Source organism: Anopheles arabiensis, chromosome 2 (assembly GCF_016920715.1).
Source record: "Anopheles arabiensis isolate DONGOLA chromosome 2, AaraD3, whole genome shotgun sequence".
Taxonomy (NCBI): domain Eukaryota; kingdom Metazoa; phylum Arthropoda; class Insecta; order Diptera; family Culicidae; genus Anopheles; species Anopheles arabiensis.
The window spans coordinates 29,673,677-29,696,590 of NC_053517.1; the positions used below are offsets into that span (position 1 = coordinate 29,673,677).

Genomic DNA, 22,914 nt, shown 5'->3' on the forward strand with positions numbered 1-22,914 from the left:
GCTGCTAGCACAATGCACGCTACGTTTCTCTCTCCCCTTTGGTATGGGGAATGGAATTGTCATCATTGGGCCCGAGCCTCTCGCACGTTGTCAAACGGGATGAAGTGATGAAGTGCATGTGATGCGATGATGCGTTCGTTGTTGGCATTGTGACTGGTAGAAAATTGTTATTACTTCCCTCCGCGAATGATTGTTTATCGCGCTACGGATGTACTACCGCCGTGTGTATGGGGAAGGGCAACAAAATAAAAAAGGAAGTACATAAGGTAATGGGACTGGAAAACAATGGGCTGATTTTTGTGCCATGCCGATCTAACAAGCGATCTTTCGTCACAGTGAGAAAAAAGGAAGGCATCAAGAACGTTGCTGCTCGTGCTGCGCTCCGTCAAAGCAGTATGGGGCCCTTTCAACTGAAACAATTCACGGAGAAGTGTTGTAAATGTTGAGCAATTTTTTTTTATGAAATGGTCTTTCGCCAAAACCCCGGTGCCAATAGCATAATGGACGCACGATTGACTATTCTTACAGGTACGATAGGTTTGCTTAATTGTTTAAGGGTGGTGTTACAAGAACCAAAAATTCACCACATTGGTGCTTTTACAGAGTGATTGTACCATTGAAAACGTGACCGTGAACGTTTAATAGTGAACCCCTCAACGACCTCTCCACATTGTCCCATTTCCGTGTCCCACGATACGGGGCTGGGAAGTTGGAACAAAAAAGGTTCTTTAGGGTTCGCGGGCAAACGTGAGAATCTTTTCCTCAACGCCAACGAGGAGGCGAACTTTGTGAACCTGTGGGCGGTGTACCATATAAGGTGAAAGGGGGGGATAGGCAGTTTGCCTGCAACATTTGGAGGGTTTTCATTTGCGTTGGTCGACCTCCTCCCTTCTCCCATCACCTATAGCTAGCCCATTCTAGCGACAAATGGACATTTCTTGTAGTGCGGAGCGGTGCGCTGCTCTCGGTGGTAGTAAATATTGATGTAGGGGAACGTGGAGTAACATGGGAAGGTGGGGTAAAATGGTCATCTGCATTATTGGAAAATTAACATGTTTATAGTGTCATCGAATGATTGACAAACATTAAATAAAATGTTTAAAGCCCACCATGAACGTTTCATAAACTATTATTTCTAAAAAAATTAATAAATCAGCAAATGAACTTGCTGCTCAAAACGATGTAGTTTTGATCGTCTTAAGAAATTAGTAAATAATTAGAAAAAAAGAATATCCCGGCCCATAATATTTATCTATAATTTACGTGCGTTTTTAGAGTTAAAATTTGTAAAAAAAATCACTTCTCTACACTCACAATTCTACCTAAGATGCTACAGCTTAAACCTTTGTTTTGATGTGTTTTGACAATTGGTGTATTACCGCGCACAACATATTTTCACGACTTTTGATGTTGATTTTTAAATATCATTTTATTCATTTATATTTGTTATTAATGCATCATCATCGTCAAAACATCGCTGCAAAGTGATTCATTCAATGGGATACAGAGCATAATCCTTAACAGTGCCATTTTGCCCCGCGTTCCCCTGCTACTTCAACTGCGTTCGGTTGCGACACGCGTGTCGCGATGAACTACGCGCAGCTCGTCGTCGTTGCCTCAAACCCATCCCTAGACTAGGGAACGCAATAGTTGAACCCTAAAAGAGTTCCTACGTCGTGTTGGGACATGCTAGGCAACTTGGTTCAGAATTTTAAGTACACCCAGAACCGGTACACAGACACTGCACAGCAAGTACAATTCTACCGCTCATAACGACTGAAACAGTCTTAAGGAAAGGGGAAGGATGGGGAAGGATTCATCCATCATTTACCATGCCATGATGGTGTCGTCGAGATGTCGACAAGTAAAGGTAGATATGCGAAAATTAGTAACAATTTATCTCTTTGCCCCTTTTCGGCGTGGGTGGACAGTGTCGAGGGGTGTTGAAGCGTACCACGCCTGTTAGACACTTCTTGCCGACGCAGCATTCGAGAAGCATTTGCGCTCGAACAGAACGATCCGTTGACATGAGAGGGGTTCAACGATCGGATTATCATTAGCATCGAATTGAGACGATCAATCATTGCTACTCACTCCTTTTCAGTGGTTTGTGTACGGTTATTATTGCGATCATTTGAACACTTTTGGTTTAAACAACTTGATGCTCGAAAAGCAACATCAAGTTTATGTAAAAAGTCATCAAAGGTTTTAATGCTTTTAATGCTTTAAAAAATTTGATAAAATATGTACCTTTTTTCTTAATTATTGTGTAGACTAAATAACAATAATACCTAAAAATCTCATAATGCAGCCCGTACAGCAACGCGTAAAAGGAAAATAATTAATCCACAGCTTCCAGTCCATTATCTAATGCTGATATCAACCTGATTCGGTACCCATCATCGAACGAAATTTGATTGGTATTGATCAATTTCCAATCATTTTTCTACAAAAGCTCAGCATAAAAAACGCAGCTCACAATACCTTCCTAATTGGTGTGAAAATTTGATTGACCAGTAGATTAGCGCACGGTACATTACACCGGCGATAAACAATTTCCACACCGGTCGATGGCGTTAACTTTGTAAACCCGACGCCAAAAGCATGTAAAAAAGCCCAACCGAGGGCTAGCCAAATCAATGCAACGAAATAGCTGTGTGCAACGCTGCTGATCGTGTGTTCGTGTCTGTTGTTGTTGATGATGATGATGATGATGATGGTTGATCGTGAAAATTTACCTACACACCAATTCCGATCGACCGATGATCGACCCCATCCCCTTGCTGCCGATTCCTCGGCTCCCAATGCCCAGGGCAAGTCAGGCATGGGCAGACAGCATTGCATTTGGAGGCGACATTTAGCGGGTATGTTGCGAAGCCCGAAAGGCTCAACGAACTCCCTTCCCCTTTCGGCGTTTGTCTAGTCGAAGCACGCAATGGGTGGTGGTGGTGATGGTTGGTAAGAAAATGTTACCAGCCAACCAACCTTAGCAACCCAGTAGCCGTCCCCCGCCTGCCCCGAATTGATTGAGCCGTTCCGAACCGATTCGAGCAGGCCAAGGTGTTTACACTTTCGGAGAATGTGTACATTATTACTGTGCTGTGGTGTTGAAAGCATACAAACGTACAGTACATAAAACGCATATTTAATCAACATTTTTTTCATTACAAATTTTCGTCAGCACTCGGCAACGTGTACTCGGGCGGCCTGTAGGCAGGCTCGATTTTTTATGCACTTTTATTGCCATGGCATGACACACACTGGTCCGCTGCTCTGTCTGCATGATGATGATGGTTTTGTTAAGTGATCAAAGTGTGCACGTACTTTTTGGTAGTTCGGTGACGCACTCAGGCACTGAGGTACATTATTACAGTATTGATTTCTGTTGCAACAAAGCAACTGGCTCGGCTGATGAAACTGTTGGGAAGGAAACCTACTAAACTATGGTGATTTATTGGAATTTCTTCACTATTTTATTCCTAGCACAAGCTTGCTTACTACTATTTTATTGTTACTAGCATACTGTTTTGTTATACTAACTAATATCTACCCGATTTTTGATATTGATGGCTTTACGTATCCTTCCTAATATATATATTTTTAAATTCAAACTTTTGGTATTATGATATTGCACTAAACAGAGTGATATCATGAATAACACTATACGAAACATCCGACAATCAAATGTTCGATAGTTAAGCTTAACAAAAGCGTAAATGCAAAAGATCGCAGTGGAAAAAAGATCATTTGCGTATCAATTCGGTGTAATAAAGTCATTTCTTACAATACCAAACTGGAGACCAAATGCATAAAACCCAACGGCAAACGTACCTCATGCGCCTTCGGATGCTGATGCTTGCAGTGACCGTCGTGCACGGAGCTGGCCACCGCGAGCGTGCTGCCAACCGCCAACCACAGCAGGCCGACCGTCGCAACCGTCGCTGCGCACCGTTCGAGCCGCGAGCAGGCGGGTCGTCCGTGCAGCCAGCTGCCGCCGATTTTCCGCCGCCAATGCTCACGTTTATTGATTTCACTACATTGCCGCATTTCCATTTCCTCGTGCACCGCAGCCGGAGCCGGTGACATTTGTGATGTTGTGAAAAAGGCTTTGCGCGAAACAGGATTACCCGCCCAGTAGGTTGCCTCCGTTTTACATCGAACAGCACAACACGCAAGCAAAATATATCAAAGGAGGCGAAACACTCTTCAGCTCAGCAACACACACTTGGGACACTTTTGCAAAATTGGCCCACTTTTTGTTGTTGTTTGCACCATCCGTGAGGGTGAGATTAATCAGCACCGAACACCGAATGAAAGGGAAATTTATGTTGCGCCCCTTTCCCGTGCGCCTTCTTTTTCCACGATTCCGTTCGACCCAATTTTAGCAAAACTCTCACTTTCGAAGCACCACTAGCACTACAAGAACGGCGCACCAGGATACTTATACACTAACACTACGGCAAGCACCCGCGCGGTTCACCACACTCGCGTACACTAGGCTGGTCGGCAGGACCTGATGAGCCCCCGGCTGGAAACGGCAGGGGTTACACGGGTGAGGAAACACACAACCCGCCCCGCCCACTGCACCCGGATCGAAGGAAGAGGTAAAGGTTCGACTATTTTCGATTCGCACTCCCGGGTACGTGCGCTCCTACCACCGTACGGCTCTATTGCATAAAACGAACTGAAAGTGGTTCGCAGCGAATGGACAACTTTTATTCCACGCTAGGCCACGAAGAAGGGACCGTCGCTACCACCAACCAGACCGGTACTGCTGCTGCTGCTGCCGTGAGCTGTTTGCCTGTACAAGCTGCATCCGATTGTGCTGTGGATGCAGCGGCACCGAACCAGCGCTGTGTGGTGGTGGATGCTGTCGGTTCGGTTTCCCCCCCTCCATTGGCATCGTTTATGTTGAGCCCAGGTGCCGGTTCCACCACTCAGGACGACGATGAAGGGCCATTGCCGCGGCCGATCATACGCGATCGATCGATATGAGAATTCGCGAACCGTACACTAACGTACATACACACACGCACGGCTCGCCCCACTCCGCGAAACTGTGGGTTTCTCTTTGTTTTTCTCTCTTGTTGCGAACCAGTGGAAATGGGCAAACAGCAAGAAAAACATTACCCTGACAGCTGGCTTGACGTTGGTACACGAATCCAATAAACCATGGTTCATTTGATCGGGAATAAAATTCGCTTTTTTAATAACCATCATTTGATTTAAAAGATAAATTGCGCCTACGAAATTGCATTTTTATAAACAAACTATCATTTAACAAAAACTTAAAAACGAACTGAAATTGGCTGCACTCGCAGAACTGCTCGACTGGTAGTTCGAGTTTCTGGAAAACTGGTCGAATGTTCTCTGGACCATTTTGACAGCTGTCACTTTCGCCATCTTTCAATGTTCCCCCGAGAGAGAGGAAAAAAAACAGCTTGTGTGCGTCTTCCTCGCTGCGCTTGTTTGAGGCGCTTTCGGACAACTTTTTTAGCATATTAAGCATTTAGCACAACCCAAAAGGTGACGGAAAACGATGGCAGAATACCTGGCCTCGATTTTCGGTACCGAGAAAGACAAGTAAGTGCGGTAGTTTTCACGGTTTCCACTCCCAAACATACCCGGCCACAACGCTTGCCGTCGCCGTGTTTGTTGTTCCTTGTGGCAGGAATGCCGCCATCGGAGCTGAAGGCCGGCGGACGAGCGTGTGTTTCGCGTATTCAGTCAAAGACACGTTTATTCAATTCGTTGTGTGTGTTTTTTTGCAGGGTCAACTGTTCGTTCTACTTTAAAATTGGTGCCTGCCGCCATGGAGATCGCTGCTCCCGCATCCACAACAAGCCGACCTTCTCGCAAACCTGCCTGCTGCAGAACCTGTACGTGAACCCCCAGAATTCGGCCAAATCGGCCGACGGTAGTCACCTGGTGGCGAACGTGTCGGACGAAGAGATGCAGGAGCACTACGACAACTTTTTCGAGGACGTGTTCGTCGAGTGCGAGGACAAGTACGGTGAAATCGAGGAGATGAACGTGTGCGACAACCTGGGCGACCATCTGGTCGGCAACGTGTACATCAAGTTTCGCCGCGAAGAGGACGCGGAGCGGGCGGCCAAGGATCTGAACAACCGTTGGTTCGGCGGCAGACCGGTGTACTCGGAGCTTTCGCCGGTGACAGACTTCCGCGAGGCGTGCTGTCGGCAGTACGAGATGGGCGAATGTACGCGGTCCGGGTTCTGCAACTTCATGCACCTGAAGCCGATCTCGCGCGAGCTGCGCCGCTATCTGTACTCGAGACGCCGGGGACGTTCCCGATCTCGGTCGCGATCGCCACGTCGCGGTGGTGGTGGTGGTGGGGGCGGAGGCGGAGGCGGCATCGGAGGTGGTCGTGATCGTTCCCGCGACCGCCGTCGATCGCGCAGTAGGGATAGGAAAAACGATCGCAACGACAACGGGCGTAAGGGGCGATATTGAACACCGACTGCATGATTCGCTCGTAGACTTTTTCCCCTTTCATCAACTTGACACAATTATTGCGCCATTTAGTTTAATCGCGAATGATTGCAACCCTCTTTCCAACAACTTGTCCAGATACAAAAAATATGCTACACGAAATGTAATTAATGATCATGAAGAGAAATACATATACATGCGACCAAATAAATCGCTAATATGCCTGCATTTGTTTTTCTTCTTCTTTTATTCCCAGTCAGTAGTTATTGATGTCGGGTTGTATATTATGTAAAGAAAAGAAATAGCATAACGATTATACTCCGCTCTAAAATGGTACAAATTTTATGTATGCAGTCATGTGTCTCCCTAGTTCCCGGGTGATTACACTCTTCAAAATATGTCTCCTCCTTTACGCATCAAAACGGGGGCCCACGGGAAGATCAAATGCCTCCGAGAGGACGGGAGAGAGAAACACCAATACACCAATTATGGAGCATTTAAGAAATGCAACGCATTCCCCTAATCGCCAGGATGAAGTGTAAAATGCCTTAGGATATGGGGAGTGGCAACCACATTCATACATACACACATCCAAGAAAGGATACATTCATCTACGGATCGAACACGTACGGATGTGATGCACAAAATACAAAAATGCACGTGTGTAATGAGTGTAAAATGGTAAGCAACGCTTAAGTCTGATCAGGAGGACCATTTCCAAATTCAAGCATGATGGACCGTGTGTGTGTTTAGCGCACATGTTACTTTTGCATCCCGGTTTCAATTAAGCCAATACGCGTTACGTGTTTGTTAGTGGCGATACGTTCCCCTTACACTTTCTCTCTATCTAACTGCCGCTCGCTGTCTCTCGGGTTGTTTTTTTGATTACACGATATTAAAATATTACGATATAAATAAACGAGCTAGATATGCTAGAAAAACACGGCTCGGCGTGGATTTGAGCACGTTTGTTTTGTTGCGCCTAATCCCTAATCCAATCATTGAACCCGGCAAAAACCGGACCTACAACTTCCTTATCCCCGTGTTGCTGCATTAACTAAATAAACACCTGCTCCAGCGTAAGCGCTTCCGTGAACGGTTTCACAATCACGCTCGTTACGAAGCAAAAGATCAGCCCGAAAAAGATGGAAATCGGCAGTGCCGGCAATGCTTTGCGAAAGATAGCCAACAGTAGCAGCGTCAGGCAGAGACCCTTTTTGGCGGGAAAGATAAGAAGCAAGATTTGAGTTACTTGTGGGGTCCCAGCAGCTCGTCTGCGGTGGGCGGACGCCAATACATACCACCAGTATTGCCACAAAGCACGCTATCGTGGTGTTCCAGTCGCCGTAGCTCGATGCCTTGCCAACCAGCACGGAGTAGAAGATAAAGTCACCTAGCCCAAGCTTAATGCCTCCTGCAATGAGTCAGTCAGTTTGAAAAGGGATCAATAACACATTTAGCACGATGAAAAAACAGTAATGTTTTCCGTTTCGTTCTTACTTTCTTCCGCCTGGTCATACAGAGCACCACCGAGCTGCGGATCCTGTCCTGCGCGGGTTGCCTCTGCCGTGACGGTACGGTACTCAGGCCGGGACGGATTGTTGGCAATGTTGGCCTGCACCTCAATTTGCCGCCTCGTTACTCTTTGGTTAGCCGTTGCCGCCCAATCCTGCGTAAAACCGGCCGTCCGATCTGCAATACCAATGGAATTACGCGCTACGTTAGTAGGAGCATTTCAAAGCTACTTGGATGAGAATATTGAGGGGGAAAGGAGACCGATGATACCCAAGAGAAGTACTGTGTTTGTTAGTGTGTTAGTCAGCACGGAGGAAAATTAGCGATTATGTAGATGCACAGATATAATAGGCAAGCAAAAATCGTAAAAAACATATACCCCTGGGCAAATCATGCGTTCTATCATTGGGAATGGCAACCAGCCGCATACCTTCTACGGTTGCTCCGGTTTGCGTTGGGCCGTGGTCATTGACTGCACCGTACCCACCAGCCTGTCGGCTGCCTCCGCCAGCGCTACCGGGCCCAGTGCCGATGGTCCGCTCGCCAGACAACGGTGCCGCACGATCCGGATCCGTGTGTGTGCCGAGGTAGGAATACATGATGGTTGCTGCAAAGGGGTAAAGAGCACATTAATACACACGCTGCTTAAACGTTTGTTGTGGTGCATTTTACATGAATAGATTAGAGCTGGAAAGATTTGCTCGTTACGCTCCTGCGCCGTTTCGACCAAAATTCGCAAAGGCCCCTTAGGGGTAAGTACGGCAATTAGATCTATAAAAAAAATTAAAAAAACGAAAATAAATATCAACGAAATATCATCAAATCCAACCTTAGTGACTACTACACAGCTTACCCCAAATTGATATCACAGCTAGTACAGCCCACGTTGTCCATTCTGGAAGATACTTGATAAACACCAGTGCCATCAGTGCGGCCACAAAGATCAGATAGCCTTGCTGTAACCGGAGCGGACCCTGCCAGTGGATTGAGATCATGCCCACCACACCAAAGTTCCAAACAAGCAGCCCGGCCGTAAACCAATCCATCGGGACGTTGTACGCTCGCAAAATTTCAAACAGATAAAGGCCACTGAACAGAAACAGCAGCAGCAGGGAGGACAGGATCAGCCAACCATGGATCACCTTGTAGCAGCGGTGCTTGTACAGGACGATGAGCAGTATGGTCATGATGACGATCACCGTCATCAGGATTAGCGAGTTTGCGAGAGCATTCCATATCTTTGTGCCCGTGTCGTCCGTTAGTTCGTGAAACGGCGTGTAGACGCTGAAACGGGAAATGAAAAGCACCATAAATTATCACAAACTGTTGGCAGCAAGACACCGTCGCCTACTTACAGGTACACATCCTTGATGGTATAAAAGTTAATCGAGCTAATTGTGGCCACCACGACCATCATGCAAAGGGTCACTGGAACGAACAGCTTTATCACATGTTGCGCACCATATTTGAGTCCTTCCTCCTCGTTCAACGCCTGCTCCTGTTCTTGCTGCTGCTGTTGCCGCTGCCGGGAGCTGTTGCCAGAAGGGGAGCCTCGCGATGGACCCGCTCGTCCACGGCTGCTTGTATCACGTATTGTCACTTGCGGGATGGAATCGGTTGTCTAGATACACGCGATACGGAGTAGATAATCGATCGAAACAGATGCAAATTAGTACAACCCCCCTTTTCCTCCGGACGATGACTCACGCCACTGGCCGTCCAGTGTAAACAAAGCTCTGTGAGCCCTCTCGGCGACACTCACCCCATAGGACGGATGTGGAGAGCTGCTAGCGTCGGCGGGCATCTTTTGCCAGCGTTTCCGCGAGCCGCGCCCATCGGACGCATCCTGTGCCGTTGCTGCCGTCGGTTGATGATGATGATCGATGTTGATATGGCCGTCCATTGCAGTGGCGGTGGAAGAAAGTGTCCGGATGTTTGTTATGGAGTACCCGCCAGCTTGCTCACATCAGAGAGAGTGTGTGTGTGTGTATAATAAAACAGCCTGGTATGGGCGCTAGGGCGCTGTATTGTGCTGCTACTTCACCCGCCGGCTGAATGCTTTGCTTCTTAGGAAATGGACAGTTGGGGTCATCTAAGATTTTAAAAGGAGTATCCACGGCAAAGACACTATTTTTGCGACTCACACAAATCTGAAACAGTCCGTGATTTTTACAATCTGTCCATTATGCGCCTGCCAAGAGAAGGTTGTGCCTTTTCAGGCACCGTTTGACAGCTGACAGTTCCGGGAACGGTGGGAAAAGTTAAATATGACACATGTGGGCAGAGACAGCCGTTTCAAAACATATTTCGCATTTTAATTTTTAATTTGTATAAAGCCTCAGAAACTGCACTAACGGGCAGATATGTTAAAGAGTCATTTATTGCCTAATTTCGGATGAACAAGATTAAATCGTCACGCTACAGATCTCTCCACGAGCAGATTGTATTTGAAGGTATTTTTGTAATTTTTATTATGCACTACGTACACAAGAGAAAAAAAAAATCGTCCTCTTACTTTATTACAATAAAAACAAGCAATTCCACCACAATCTACACTTATATTTTTACACATTAGTGCTAGCGAAAAATTCTAACGTTATGTTATGACGAAATTGCACCAAGTGCTGCACAGAAGAAAAGAACGCAAGTCGGATAGGATGCAACTCTACGAAGGATGTGCAAATTGGTAGAAATGAAAAAAATTAAACACAAACACACGCTAACACCGAGGATTGTGTCCTGTTGAGCGAGTTGCTAAAACAATAAGTCAAACGTATGAACATGACAACTGCCCTGAATCATTCTTTGATGGTGTAAAAATAGCTCACATTCTTAATATATTATGATGCACTTACTACTCGACATTTACTGAAATATGCGGGAATCGTTTACAAACTTGTGTACCTTTTTGAGTTATCTTGTTAATTGATTCATTTCCATTTTGCCGATCTATCAAGCTTTCACTTCTCCCTTGCATGGGGGATAGATTAGATTAGGTTTACTGAACATAAACCCGCGGCCAAAGCGCACCCCGGGATGGTTCCTATTTCCGATAAGTCAAACTATGTTTCCTTGTTGTTTAGTAAAAACAAAAATCGATCGACTACGTGGTGATCGTTACCACACATACAAATGGCATTCCTGCTGTTTGATCCATTCGTTGGTTGGTACGGTAAGGGCGGAGGGGAGTTGCGAGTGAGACTTGCGATGGTCATTTAAGCCGAAGTTGCCACACTCACCCCATTTGGTTTATTAGCGTAGACGTGATGGATATCCGTATCCCGACGTATGAGTTCTTATCGGTTTGCCAAAAACGTATTACAATCATGCACAAAACCTCACACAAAGCTGCTTCATTTAGTGGTTTTGCTTCCAGCTTCCTTGCATTGATGCATTTTTACTCGACCACGGCAGCACACAGCTCTCTCGCAGTAATTTTTCTAAAATCGTTGATCTACCCTACAGTTCAGTGCAGATTGAAGATGTTCTACCGTTTGCAATGGCAATAATGTACCTTCCACTAGGCTTTTTTATCTCTATCGCACTACTATAAACTCTGAAACGCCTCTGTCCGTCGCACTAAGAATGACACCGAAACACACATCCCAGCTGCTAGGCACTCAAATTCGCCGTTTTCCGCCGATTGGTTGATTTGTGGTTGCTGCTGCGCTTACCATTCAGCGTCGCCGTTCGATTTTTGAAACACATAATCCTTGCCACCTATATGCATGATACCGTCCTTAAGATAGAACTTCCACTTGTTACGAGATCGCGTGATCTGGAAGCGAAATCAATGAATGGAGAAAAAAAAGTTTAATGGCTAACATAAAAACAATACCAAATAAATGCCCTTTTCTCACATACCTTATCATACTGGCAAACGACAACATTATCCGTATCGAACAAATCGGACGCGTCTTCATCTGTAACGTCGTCTTCGCTATTGAGCGGTTCCTCTTCTGCGCCACCTTCGGCCTCCAGGTCGTCCTCCTCCTCCTTGTCCAAATCTTCGTCGTCATCGTCGACAATGTTGTCGTCGCTGATATCGCTTCCCTCTTCGTCGGACGTATCTACGGCACCGTCAAGCTGAAGACTACTGCAGATGTGGAACGTAAGAGCTGCTCGAACAGAAACAAACGCAGAAACAATGTTCAACGGTAAGCACCTATTCTCCTATTCATGGACCTTGTTTGTTGCTCAGTTACCTTGCTCTTGTTCGCTGAGAACAGGGACAGCTTTAGCTTGAGCAGCTCTAAATGGGTGACGACGTCGAGCATTTCTTGCGGCCGCAGATGCTTTTGACCGAACTCCGCGTCTGCTGCTGCTGCTGCTGCTACTACTGCAAGCAATTGGTTCGTTACTTTCCTTTGCAGAGGCGGTTCGTTGACCAGCTAAAAGCCCGCTTATCAGTTGCCTATCGAGCCGATACCGTTCCAGGGGTTCGTTTGGCGATAGTTCCACAAGTTTGTAGCTGATGGGTGAAACCTCTACTTCTGGTGTTTCGCCTACCATGAAACCGTCATCGTCACAAGCTCCATCGAGCTGTTTCTGGATTGGTACGGCATCTACAAATACAGGGAAAGAACAACATTGGTATGAGGAACATCTTTTGGCAATCGTTTGTTTAGGGCAATGTTTTATGATCCATTCAAACAGCATCACTAATAACGATACTATCACAAGGGAAAACCACTCAGGCTGATGAGAACTTACTTATATTCAGATTCTGCAAGTACGCATTCACATGCTGTTGCAGTACGGTCGACGCGATGTGTGGCGGTAGTGGCATTATGGAGGAAATGATCGGACTGGTAAGCACCTGCTGTAGCTGATTTTCCTGCAGAGCGGACGCCGGGACCTGGATCGTCAGGACGCGCGGCTGGCTGTTGGCGACGTTCGGTTGCGCCGGTAGCGTTATCTGGATGGCAACCAGCTTGTTCGGATCGAGAGCCGCCACGACAGCAGCCGGGGCCGAATTCTGTTGCTGCTGCTGCTGGGGTGCTGCTGCTGCTGCTGCTGCTGCTGGTGCTGGTGCAGGTGCTGGTGCAGCTGCCGTTGATGTAGTGTTCGCTGCCGTCGTCGTAGTAGTGGTACCACCAGCTGTAGTTGCGTTCTGATTCGGTACCGCTGGCTGTGCACTTCCGGCCGGGACCAACGCAGGTACGTTTGCATTTTTCAGTCCTGGTTCGGTCTTTGTGATAATGTTTGCTTTTCCATTTTCCTGCTGATTGTTTGACGTCGCTGCGGCGGAAGCCGCGGCTGAGGCAGCCTTTGATTTCTTCGTTCCATTGCTCTGTAAAGTGTTTTGGGACAAAGAGGAACGCATGAGTTCATATTGCTAACTATTGACACAATATTGTAATCCTGCAGAGTAAATGACTAGGTTTGGTTTTTCCTACCTTTGCGTGTGAGGCAGACTGTGTTATCCGTGTGTCATTGGTATGGGTGATGGTAAGTTAAAAAGGATCGATTAAATGTAAGAAAATAAAACACATGTTATTTACATATTCGAACACAATAAACTTCTCTCGTTGGGAAAAACTTAACCATAAACCTTACCTTCGCATTTCCCCCAGCCTGCTGATCTTGGGATTCTGGGGTAGATTCGATAGCTTTGCAAGCCAAAAGTTTCGACGTCCACACTTGCTTCATTTCTTGCAGAACCTGCTCGTCCACACCTTCATCGAGAAACGCATCCCGGACACCGGCGATGACATCGTCGATGACCGTGGTGTAGACCTTTAGCTGTGGGAAAATACAGAAATACAAAATAAAACGGTTAGAAAAAAGATTTTAAAAACACACTTTAATTTAACGGAATTTATGAAAACTCTGTGAACTATTCGGCTGTGGATAATAACTGCGCGTTAATGCACAAACAAGATTGTTCCAAAGCGATTGAACACAAGCTTGTAGATTAAATCATATTGCACTCCTAAAAGTATTTAATTACTTGCACAAGCACATCGGGGAAGTACACCATTCCATCTAATTTCGTTATTAATGATCTTGCTCGCCGTAAATGAACAGCGTTGAAACAAAGTATTAACTGATAAATGAGATAAACAATTACCCCCTCCGTTTTCCTCAACCCCCGCACCGAAATCACACAGTAGTACCACATGTAGTAGCACCATACCACATTGTGGTATGTTATTTTCGTATTTGCTGCAGTGCAACAGGCGCATCAAGGCTTACATTTCATATTTTCTATATTTTGAAGTACCTTGCCGATCAAGGTTCTCAATATAGGAGACAGAATAAACGATACACCAGAGTTTGTTATTAGAATTTGTTCTAATTTTGCTTACCGTCATATATCATACCTTCGCATTTTCGTTTTATGCCGTTATCTTAAAATTTAAATTGCATTCCAAACCATGATAACACTGTTATTGATGATGTTACTATATGGGTTAAAATTAGTACATCACACTCAGCAGCACGTCGAAAAGCTCTCTCAACGCTCGTGTTGCTATTGACAACCTGTTGTGAAAACTCCTCCCTGCGCTCTCATCATCATCATCATCATCATCATCTTTTTTTCTCGGGCCGTTCTTTTGCGGCAAAGCATATGGAACGACCCCCATTTGTTTCGGCCATCATTTGTTATCAGCTTATCAATAGTATTGTATCTAATTGCAAACTATTGAGCGAATCCAAACTTTTTATCGAATTACACGCTCTTATCGGTGAACCATTACACTTTGGCATTCAGAGACTAGCCTTACAATGATTGAAGGACGGTGATTCTAGAAAATTATCACAGCTAGTTGTTCATCCGAATTTGAATCGGGAATCGCCAATCGGAATAACTTGTTGCATTTATTGTTTAACATTTGTTTTCACTTACCACCGAGGTTTGGCTGAGCGACATGGTGAAGCTTGTCCTTTGATCAACTTCCTCTCAACAGGAATCCTTGCTTCCACCAACAATCACACTTTAAACACACTTTCAGGTCTAAAAGAATCGTATGAAGATATGCGTCATGAGATTCACCCTTCCGATAGGGCGGAAGCCTCGATGCCGAGTGTACTTTGAGCAGAACGGGATATTGTTGCGGACAAACACACACGTAACACACACACACACTTAGACACGCACAGTTAGCAAACACGCGAAACGGAGCAAACCGCACACCGCAGAGAGGGAGAGAGAGATGGCTGGGCGATGTAGGAAAATGCTGCCTGATGTTTTTGCTGTAGCTGCCGCCGAACCGTGATAACGCTTCAAGGGTGGCGCGTGAAAAACACGGCCCTTGTGCTCATATGTAGGGATTTGGGTGATGTGCTGTACACTTTCTGGCAGCGCTTCGCAATACTTTAGAGCCCAGTACGATCTCTCTCTCTCTCGTTTTGCACAAGGCTTGCACGGGAGCGATACACCGGATGGCCGAAGACGTACGAAAAGGTAGTCGGCTTTGGCGTGTGCTGTGACTGCCGCCCGAAACACTCACTGGCGGCCGTACTTGGCACTGGTCATTTCACACACTGTTTTGTCTGTTTTCTGCTGCTTCGTCTTCTTCGGCTTAATCGGCCCTGCTAGAAACAAAACAAGCACGAGATGGGTTAAAAGGATTATGTTTACATCAGCGTATGCGGTTGAGCAGCGATAACTGCACGAATGCAACAAAACTACCCATGGATCTTAGTTCACGCGACACGAGCTCCCCCTCTACCCAGCCGCCCCACCAAGTGCGGATCGAGTAGGCGCCGATGCCGGAATTTGCGAACAAACGACACTGCGCTTTTGCAATGCAGCAGGAGCAATACTGTATACTTGTACAACTGTCACTCGAACGTCGGAATGTCAGCGGCAGCAGTTTCGTTCTTGGGACCGAGGAGGGTGGGGGGGGGAGGAATGAGGAGAAACCCGCGAAGGGAAATGGGAACACTGATGCAGCACGGTGATGACACGGCACCAATACGCCGCGCACTATGTCCGTGAAATGGAGGCAGCGTAGGGCAAACGATCACGCGACCGGACGGTACATTTGCACTGCGCTGTTCTTGGGGTGGTATATTTTTTTCCTTCTACGTAGACATAGCTCCCGGCAGTAGGCTACAAGTGCTTCTTCTTCTCTATCGCCGTTTTGCTTCGTTGGCTTGAAGCGAGTTTCCGCCGTTCCAGGAAAGAGCAGGTTTGAGATAGTGCTGAATAGAGCGAACTGCAAGCTTGCGGAAGACAATGCCGGGATCTGAACGGATATCCGCTGTTCATAGGAGCACAATGTGCGGTCGGATGCGATCAGAGTTTCAGATTTCCTTCCGTAGGGTTCCGTGATGCCTTCCCTACGGGTGATTGTATTGTGAGGTTTGCGCGTTTCTAGAAAGTCCCACAGCCACTGGCCCAAGAGAATGGCTACATTTCATGGGAGAGCTTCATTTACACAATTCTATGCGCAAATACACAATCTTTCCCACACAATGCACAATATTTTTTGCCGGACCTTGTAAAATTTCTGCTTCAGACAAAACACACGACCGCACGCACTTTTTCGGTGAACAAGAAATGGTGCGAAAGTTCGTTTATCCGTGATGTCTACTTCAGGCAGTGTGGCCAGATTTTTTTGGCGGTGTTCGGTAGGAGCGTCAAAATTTTATCTGTAATTTTCGGTAGGAGTTTCAATTGCTATCGGTAGTTTTCGGTATGTTTTCGATGTGTTAAGCGGAGGGGGGAGGGGTGCTAATCTGCATGAATAAATAAATCCTTTTTTACTTACAGAAAATGCATCGGATTTGGTTCATAGCAGTCACACGAATGAGGCTTTTCTGAAGAGTAGATCTGAAAATTGTCAGATTTTTTATTTATTCAGCCGTACGATAAAATCGCTTATTATCTCTAAAATTCTTTATACAAGTATACCAGCACGTCCAATTTTATCGCATAAAGTTCAGACACGGGCTTTATTTGCCAGTGTTGAACTTCTGGTTCTGGTCGCTAGTAATTTCCTTATTTCATATGGAGTTTGCTGCAATAAATAAGTTGGGAAATGTCTTTTCGGTCAGTATTATGAGAAAACCTGTAGTTTCGGTAGGATAAAATAATCGGTAGTTTTAGGGTGGTCATCTGTGAATCGGTAGGCATATCAAATCCGTAGGAGTACAGAAAAATCGGTATTTCTGGTCACTCTGTTGAGGAGCATCACGGATGTTCCGATATGCTTCTTTTTCAGCATTGTTCAAGCACCAACTACACGGAGTGTGGCAAATGTTTCACGATTTCTTGCTTGAGTCGTTTTGCAAAGTTGATGAAAATGGATGAATAATAATTTTAGAATTTTAGAATAGAATTTTTTTCGTAACATTTCCTGCAGACAACGAATAAATCGTTCTCATAGATCTTTCATGGGCGAAGTTGTGTTACCCCAAACTATACGTGTACACGCTGCTTTTGAACGTTCTCCGCGGGGGCTTTGCGTAAAAAAACAAACGTCAAAATGTTGTTGTGGCCCAGTTTGTAAGGTTATTAAACGAAACGAAACGAAGGAGCGGAGCTTGGAGAGTATTGTGCGTTTATTTTGTGTAAAAATAGCAACCACCCATTCCCAACCATGTCGGACGCTGAGATGAAGGAGCCCAAAGACGAGATAATTGAAATCGTACGTATATGCTCGCGTTTTTCGCGTCTCATTGCACTGACCCGGTGTATTGTGTTTGCCTGTTCCTGCAGGACGCGCTGGACGAAAGTGCCGACACGGAAGATGATTCGTCCGAAGGTACCAACACGGAGGACGAAGATACGGAGGATGACGATAACGATGAGTCGATTGAATCGAAACACATAAAGGAGTACATCGAGATTCTTACCAAAATCGCTGGCGACAAGTACAACTACGACAACTACGCTGAGCTGCTGGAAGTTGCGCAGTACGTATTAAATCGTGTATATATCGTTGGCAGTAGCGGCTACGGCTAGGGGTGGAATGTATTTTTTCTTCTTCAAATTTTAGCCAAATGAATGACCTGGATAAGATTCGCCAAAGTGCTGAAATATTTGCCGCAATGTACCCATTGTCGCCCGAGATTTGGCTGCGGTGGCTGAAAATTGAATCTTCCCTCGCGGCGACCGACGAAGAGGTGGAGAAGGTGGAAAAACTGTTCCAACGCGCGCTGAGCGATTACTACTCGGCCGAGGTAGCGTTAGAGTTTGCCGCGTTGGCAATGAAAACGGACAGCAAAGCGATTGCGGAGCGAATTTGGAAAACACTAATCCCGACCTACGGTTTGCACACGATGAAGGGACGTTCCATCTTTGAAGCGTACCGAGAGGATACATTGACAAAAGATGGAGAGTAAGTTACGCGAAGGAGGGGGATTTTGTTTTTTTTTTTTTGGAAAATCCACGTTTTCCAATTTAAAATTGTTTAAATTTATACTTTTAGCTCTCCCGCCAGCTTCAATCGATTGGCACGAATCTATGAGCAGGAGTTGAAGATACCGCTCCGCAACATGGAGGACTCATACATCGAGTATAAGCTACTGTGCGAGAAGTACAAAGATGTGCTGACCGATCTGGACGCGGAAAAATTTGAACGACGGTACAAACAGGCCAAGGAAGCGCTGCAGCGCATGCTTCCCCACGAAACAGCGCTCGCCGCGCTGGAAGCGCACTGCCACCAGGAGAGGGCGGATCTGTACCGAAAGTATATCGCCGATTGCCAAACGCTGCTCGACGACGACGAGGTGCAAATACTGTACGAGCGTATGGTCACCGAATGTTGCCTGGATGGGGCAGTCTGGCACGAGTATGTGCGCTATCTGCACCGCTGCCCGCCGGACGCGGAGGATAATACGGCCTCACCGGTGTTTCGCCAAACCGAACTCGACCTGGTCAACAGAGCGCTGCGCAACTGTACGTGGAGCGCCGAGCTGTACGTGGAGAAGATGCGCATCGTTGAGCGGCAGGCGACGCCAACCTCCAAGATGACCATCCTGAAGATCATGGAGGATGTAGCGTCCGCTGGGCTGCAGACGCCGGAAGCGTCGGTGAAGGTGTGGCTCGAGTACTTGACGTACTTACGGCGCGTGACTGACTTTGCCAGCGAAAAGGAGCGCGACATATTGCGCGCCAACTTTGACCTTGCCTGGAACCAGCTGGGCCGGACGTGGGGCGTGTTGGCCGATCCACAGTGCAAGATTTTGCAATATTGGGGCCGGCTTGAGTACGAAGCGCTGGGCGAACCGAACAAAGGGCGCGACCTCTGGTACAGTGTGATGGGTAAGTAATGACGATTCGAAAGCTTTTCCGGTTCAACTGTGTGCTGGCTGGTGTAATTCGGCTTATGAAACACAACATGACAATTATTGTTTCCTTTCGCTTACAGCCAGCTCCGATAATTCGTCCCGTGTCGGACTGTGGATTGAGTTTATCGAAATGGAGGCAAAACGAGGCCCCGAAGCAGCGCGTAAACTGTACCGCAAATCCATTACCACCGCTGGGCTGGATGATCCCGAAACGCTGGCTGCCGCTTGGTTGCGATTCGAGCGGTGCAACGGTACGCTAGAGCAGCTGATAAGCTGTCAGGAGCTGTGCAATGCTACGATCGAGAAGTACTACAAGACCATTTCCAAAAATGGTCCGTCAAATCGTGCAACGAAGGGCAAACGTCCAGAAGCGATGGGAACAACCGCACACAAAGATTCTGACGCATCGGCCGCGAAAAGACAGGCCTCTTCCATGGACGGAGCCGGCGGTTCACCACCGGGGAAGAAAAAAGTGAAACGAACCAACGATAATCTGTCCGATACGGTGGGAGAACGGCGGGAAGAGTTTAAAACACCGGCCATTCCACCCCTCCATAGCAGCTCCAAAAATCATGACCTCAGCAAACAGGAGCCATCCAAACCGCAAACCGTAATCGACATCGATAGCGAAAGCGACGCGAAAGCTGGCGGCGACCAAAGCCGACAGGTGTTCGTCAGCAATCTTAGCTTTGAGGTAACGGAAACAGATATCCGCGAGATTTTCCCCGACCTAGCGATCGAATCGATAGAACTGGTCGCCTCGAGTTCGGGCAAAAGCCGTGGCTTCGGCTATATGCAGCTGGCCAGCGCAGAAGAAGTCCCGAAAGCGCTCAGCTTCGACCGACGTCCACTGAACGGTCGGCCGGTATTCATTTCGAATGTAGCACGCGACAAGACAACTCGTCCACATCAGTTCAAGTACTCGTCGTCGTTCGAACCAAACAAATTGTTCATCAAAGGGCTACCGTTCAATTTGGGGCAAGAGGAACTGCGGCGGTTGTTTGAGCCGTTCGGGTCGATCAAGGACATACGCATCGTGTGCTTCCGGAGTGGCAAATCGAAGGGCCTAGCGTACCTGGAGTACGAAACGGAAACGTCCGCCAAAAATGCTGTCCTGAAGATGGATCAGCACGTGATTGATGGTTTCACGATCACTGTCGCCATCTCGTCACCGCCGCCCAAGAAGAATCCAACCGCAACGGAACCAACCCTATCTGTGGGGGATAGTGGCGGCTCCAGCTCTAGCTTGGGCTCCGGGAAGAAGCTGCTGGGCAAATGGTAAGATTGAATATTTCAATTGTGTGTAAAGGGCGGTGACGTTTGCACGATTTAAACGAGTTCTTTGCTTCGCTCTCTTTCCAGGGACGTAAAACAGAAACTATCGCCAATGATTCCAACCGCTGTCTTGAAGAGAAGCGCAGCGGCAGCCTCGGAGGAGAAGCCGAAATCGAATGACGATTTTCGTAAACTATTGCTTAAGTAACTAGCTCATGTGTAGGATAGTGCTGGCTAACACAATTCGTGTTTCCATAAATATTCTCTATAATTTGGCTGTATTGCCATCTTTGATGGAAAGCAACGCTTGTTTGCTTTCATTTTCACTAGTAAGAAAATTCGTACATGTTTTCCTTATCTGTTTCAAGTACTTATACTCTCTTCCCAAGCACATTTTCTCATATTTAACGATCGATTCTTTCAAACAACAACTCTCATAGATACGAATCCACATATACCAGTTACTTTTCCCGCTCTTTTTTGTATTGAAAAATTTTAATTGCTTTTCCTTTAATGTAACACGTGCGCCGTCACGCACACCAGACGTACCAAGTGTTTGGAAATAAATCTGCTTGTGAACAACAGCCCCTTGCCCATCCACGGGTCATGGATCAGAAGACTGCTGTGCTATGTCACGGGGAACTTACTTAAGCTTAATTCCTCTCTTAACGTACGGTTTGATGCTACTCTCGCCCGAGTACCGTTTGCTCTCGGTGCGAACGGTTCGAACGGAGCCCTTTCGTCGAATGATTGCCTTGCGGTACTTCAGCTTATTCTTCACGCGAATGTTACGCTGATCCTTACGCTTGCGTACCGATAGACCCTTGTTCTTGGCCATCTGGTAGGTGATTTTGCGCTTCCCATCAACGTCAAACTCTTCCTCGTCCTCCATCTGTTCCTCTGCCTCCTCGACGTCCTCCTCCTCCTCAACGTCGTCCAATTTCCTACGCTTCGCAGAATATTCTTCAGCATCGCTTCCTTCCTCCTCTCCGCCATCTTCCAGGTCGTCTTCCGTTCCTGAATCCATTCGCTCCAACTCGTCAAGCACTCGCAAGCGGTGTGCCTTCTTGGATTTCAACGCTCCACCGTCCATCTCGTCGTTGAATGTAATTTCTAGCCCTTCCGCGTGTGCTTCCAACAGTGCTTCCACCTGTGCCTTTGCCGTTTGCTCGTACTTCTGTTCCATCTCCTGTACTAACCGCTTCAGCTGTAGCAATCGCTTCACAAGCGGATGTTTGCGAATATCCACCCTTTGCGATTTCAGCAGTACGTAGAAGCTAATATTGCTACAGTACAGCATGTGCAGCTCGTACCGCTTTACCAACAGCTGGCCGAGTGGGTGCGACAGCTTGTCGTGCTTTTTCAGCAGCTCCAAAACGGGTTCCAGCACGTCGGCACACTCGCTCAGCTTGGCCACACCTTCCTTGACCAGTCCATCGAACTCTGGCGACTCTTTGCGAAACAGCTCCAACCGCTGGCTTTCGCTCAGATCCGACAAATCCCCCTTGATAACTATTACTTCTTCGCTGCTGAATGGAGCGCGTTTCTTTACCGACTTCTCCGCTAGTACGTCCACATCCTTTGCTACTGCTGCTGCTGTCGCCTCCTTCGCATCATCATCGGACAGTAAATCGTCCAGCGCAAAATCCTCATCGGTCATGCCCTTGATGAGGCGCTTCTGCATTTCCATCGCTTCCTCCTCCTCCATCCGTGCCATCTCTTCCTCCTGGGCGGTAAGCGTATCGTAGTCCCGGTCTTTGTAGCCGGTGCCATAGTACGCGCCGGCCTTCTTACCCCACGCATACCGATCGGGAAGATCGTCCTCCTCGCCTCTGTCGTCGATATCGCTGTCGTGTTCAAATTTACGAATTTCATCAAAATCCGGCTCCTCGTCTTCTTCGTCCTCGTACTCAGCGTTGTCGTAGTCATCCTCGGCGTCGTCGTCGAACCCCAGAACGGCTTGATGCTGCACGTCGTCGTCCTCATCGTACTCGTTGCGGCGGTTACGCTGTCGTACGTTGTTTAGCAACTCCTTCTCCCCTTCACTGTACTCATCTTCGGAAGCAGTTGGCTCGTAATCACTGCCCACATCGCCAAACTTTATTTTGTCGGGCATTTTCGCGTTTTAAGCACTAGTACACGTTTTGCTACGGGAACTGCAACGGGAGGCACAGCTACGCGGATCACGCACGTGTGCTTTGTTGTGGAATTTTGACAGCAATTGTTTGTTTTGATTTGCTGGGAAGCCAATGCCTCACCAAAAGAAGGGGCAAATGTTATTTTTTGTTGTTGTAAATTGTTACTTATTTAGAGGACAGTTACACAAAAATCAATACTGAAAGAGTAAATACTCGCATATAACAGAACATTATTTGCGAATAAAAAAACGGATAAAATGAATAGCGTACGAAACTGCTTCAAAAT

At 46.9% G+C, this 22,914-nt stretch overlaps 6 protein-coding genes across 12 annotated transcripts in view; 2 read left to right on the forward strand and 4 right to left on the reverse strand.

Annotated features, from left to right (window-relative positions):
- Positions 1–5,102, reverse strand: part of LOC120895406 (leishmanolysin-like peptidase) — a 35,391-nt gene extending 30,289 nt beyond the window's left edge. The window contains exon 1 of the mRNA XM_040298747.1: positions 3,832–5,102. Within this exon, the coding sequence (XP_040154681.1) occupies positions 3,832–4,086 (255 nt within the window). The 5' untranslated portion in view covers positions 4,087–5,102. The remainder of the gene's footprint in view (positions 1–3,831) is intronic.
- A 303-nt stretch (positions 5,103–5,405) lies between these two features.
- On the forward strand, positions 5,406–6,675 carry LOC120894990 (splicing factor U2af 38 kDa subunit). The gene is made up of 2 exons (XM_040297924.1): positions 5,406–5,583; positions 5,772–6,675. The coding sequence occupies exons 1-2, from the start codon at positions 5,540–5,542 to the stop codon at positions 6,472–6,474; spliced, it is 747 nt and encodes a 248-aa protein (XP_040153858.1). The 5' UTR covers positions 5,406–5,539; the 3' UTR covers positions 6,475–6,675.
- Positions 6,676–7,118: 443 nt separating this feature from the next.
- Positions 7,119–10,169, reverse strand: LOC120894988 (presenilin homolog). Of its 2 annotated transcripts, none has more exons than XM_040297922.1 (8): positions 9,731–10,169; positions 9,324–9,589; positions 8,822–9,252; positions 8,641–8,739; positions 8,348–8,575; positions 7,954–8,145; positions 7,755–7,867; positions 7,119–7,666 (listed from the first exon to the last, which is right to left on the reverse strand). In XM_040297922.1, exons 1-8 carry the CDS (start codon positions 9,869–9,871, stop codon positions 7,511–7,513), a joined length of 1,626 nt encoding a protein of 541 aa, XP_040153856.1. In that variant the 5' UTR covers positions 9,872–10,169; the 3' UTR covers positions 7,119–7,510. The 2 variants fall into 2 exon arrangements, with proteins under 2 accessions (XP_040153856.1, XP_040153857.1); XM_040297923.1 differs by having other exon boundaries at positions 8,399–8,575; positions 9,731–9,871.
- Positions 10,170–10,409: 240 nt separating this feature from the next.
- On the reverse strand, positions 10,410–16,508 carry LOC120894660 (transcription initiation factor IIA subunit 1). Of its 6 annotated transcripts, none has more exons than XM_040297377.1 (8): positions 16,419–16,508; positions 14,822–15,507; positions 13,528–13,713; positions 13,368–13,385; positions 12,682–13,261; positions 12,174–12,533; positions 11,833–12,086; positions 10,410–11,746 (listed from the first exon to the last, which is right to left on the reverse strand). In XM_040297377.1, exons 2-8 carry the CDS (start codon positions 14,843–14,845, stop codon positions 11,639–11,641), a joined length of 1,530 nt encoding a protein of 509 aa, XP_040153311.1. In that variant the 5' UTR covers positions 14,846–15,507; positions 16,419–16,508; the 3' UTR covers positions 10,410–11,638. The 6 variants fall into 6 exon arrangements, with proteins under 6 accessions (XP_040153311.1, XP_040153310.1, XP_040153314.1 ...); XM_040297376.1 differs by having other exon boundaries at positions 14,822–15,510; XM_040297380.1 differs by having other exon boundaries at positions 14,822–14,929; positions 16,419–16,454.
- An 884-nt stretch (positions 16,509–17,392) lies between these two features.
- On the forward strand, positions 17,393–21,107 carry LOC120896271 (squamous cell carcinoma antigen recognized by T-cells 3). The gene is made up of 6 exons (XM_040300265.1): positions 17,393–17,570; positions 17,642–17,838; positions 17,922–18,263; positions 18,354–19,189; positions 19,296–20,493; positions 20,578–21,107. Exons 1-6 carry the CDS (start codon positions 17,523–17,525, stop codon positions 20,696–20,698), a joined length of 2,742 nt encoding a protein of 913 aa, XP_040156199.1. The 5' UTR covers positions 17,393–17,522; the 3' UTR covers positions 20,699–21,107.
- Positions 20,952–22,881, reverse strand: LOC120896280 (something about silencing protein 10). Its single transcript, XM_040300277.1, has one exon. The coding sequence runs from the start codon at positions 22,604–22,606 to the stop codon at positions 21,134–21,136; it is 1,473 nt and encodes a 490-aa protein (XP_040156211.1). The 5' UTR covers positions 22,607–22,881; the 3' UTR covers positions 20,952–21,133.
- Between the last annotated feature and the right edge of the window lie 33 nt (positions 22,882–22,914).

What these genes read in the sequence shown, in the direction of transcription:
- LOC120894990 (XM_040297924.1), top strand. Translation starts at nt 5,540, where the DNA reads ATGGCAGAATACCTGGCCTCGATTTTCGGTACCGAGAAAGACAA. An exon ending in TTCGGTACCGAGAAAGACAA is followed by an intron (nt 5,584 to 5,771) that starts GTAAGTGCGGTA and finishes GTTTTTTTGCAG; the next exon opens with GGTCAACTGTTCGTTCTACT.
- LOC120894660 (XM_040297375.1), bottom strand. Translation starts at nt 14,092, where the DNA reads ATGTGGTACTACTGTGTGATTTCGGTGCGGGGGTTGAGGAAAACGGAG. An exon ending in TCCCCGATGTGCTTGTGCAA is followed by an intron (nt 13,714 to 13,921) that starts GTAATTAAATAC and finishes ATTTTCCCACAG; the next exon opens with CTAAAGGTCTACACCACGGT. An exon ending in AGGCTGGGGGAAATGCGAAG is followed by an intron (nt 13,262 to 13,527) that starts GTAAGGTTTATG and finishes AACACTTTACAG; the next exon opens with AGCAATGGAACGAAGAAATC.
- LOC120894988 (XM_040297922.1), bottom strand. Translation starts at nt 9,871, where the DNA reads ATGGACGGCCATATCAACATCGATCATCATCATCAACCGACGGCAGCA. An exon ending in ACCATCAAGGATGTGTACCT is followed by an intron (nt 9,253 to 9,323) that starts GTAAGTAGGCGA and finishes TTCCCGTTTCAG; the next exon opens with CGTCTACACGCCGTTTCACG. An exon ending in GTATGACCAGGCGGAAGAAA is followed by an intron (nt 7,868 to 7,953) that starts GTAAGAACGAAA and finishes GACTCATTGCAG; the next exon opens with GAGGCATTAAGCTTGGGCTA.
- LOC120896271 (XM_040300265.1), top strand. Translation starts at nt 17,523, where the DNA reads ATGTCGGACGCTGAGATGAAGGAGCCCAAAGACGAGATAATTGAAATC. An exon ending in AAGACGAGATAATTGAAATC is followed by an intron (nt 17,571 to 17,641) that starts GTACGTATATGC and finishes CTGTTCCTGCAG; the next exon opens with GACGCGCTGGACGAAAGTGC. An exon ending in ACATTGACAAAAGATGGAGA is followed by an intron (nt 18,264 to 18,353) that starts GTAAGTTACGCG and finishes TTATACTTTTAG; the next exon opens with CTCTCCCGCCAGCTTCAATC.
- LOC120896280 (XM_040300277.1), bottom strand. Translation starts at nt 22,606, where the DNA reads ATGCCCGACAAAATAAAGTTTGGCGATGTGGGCAGTGATTACGAGCCA.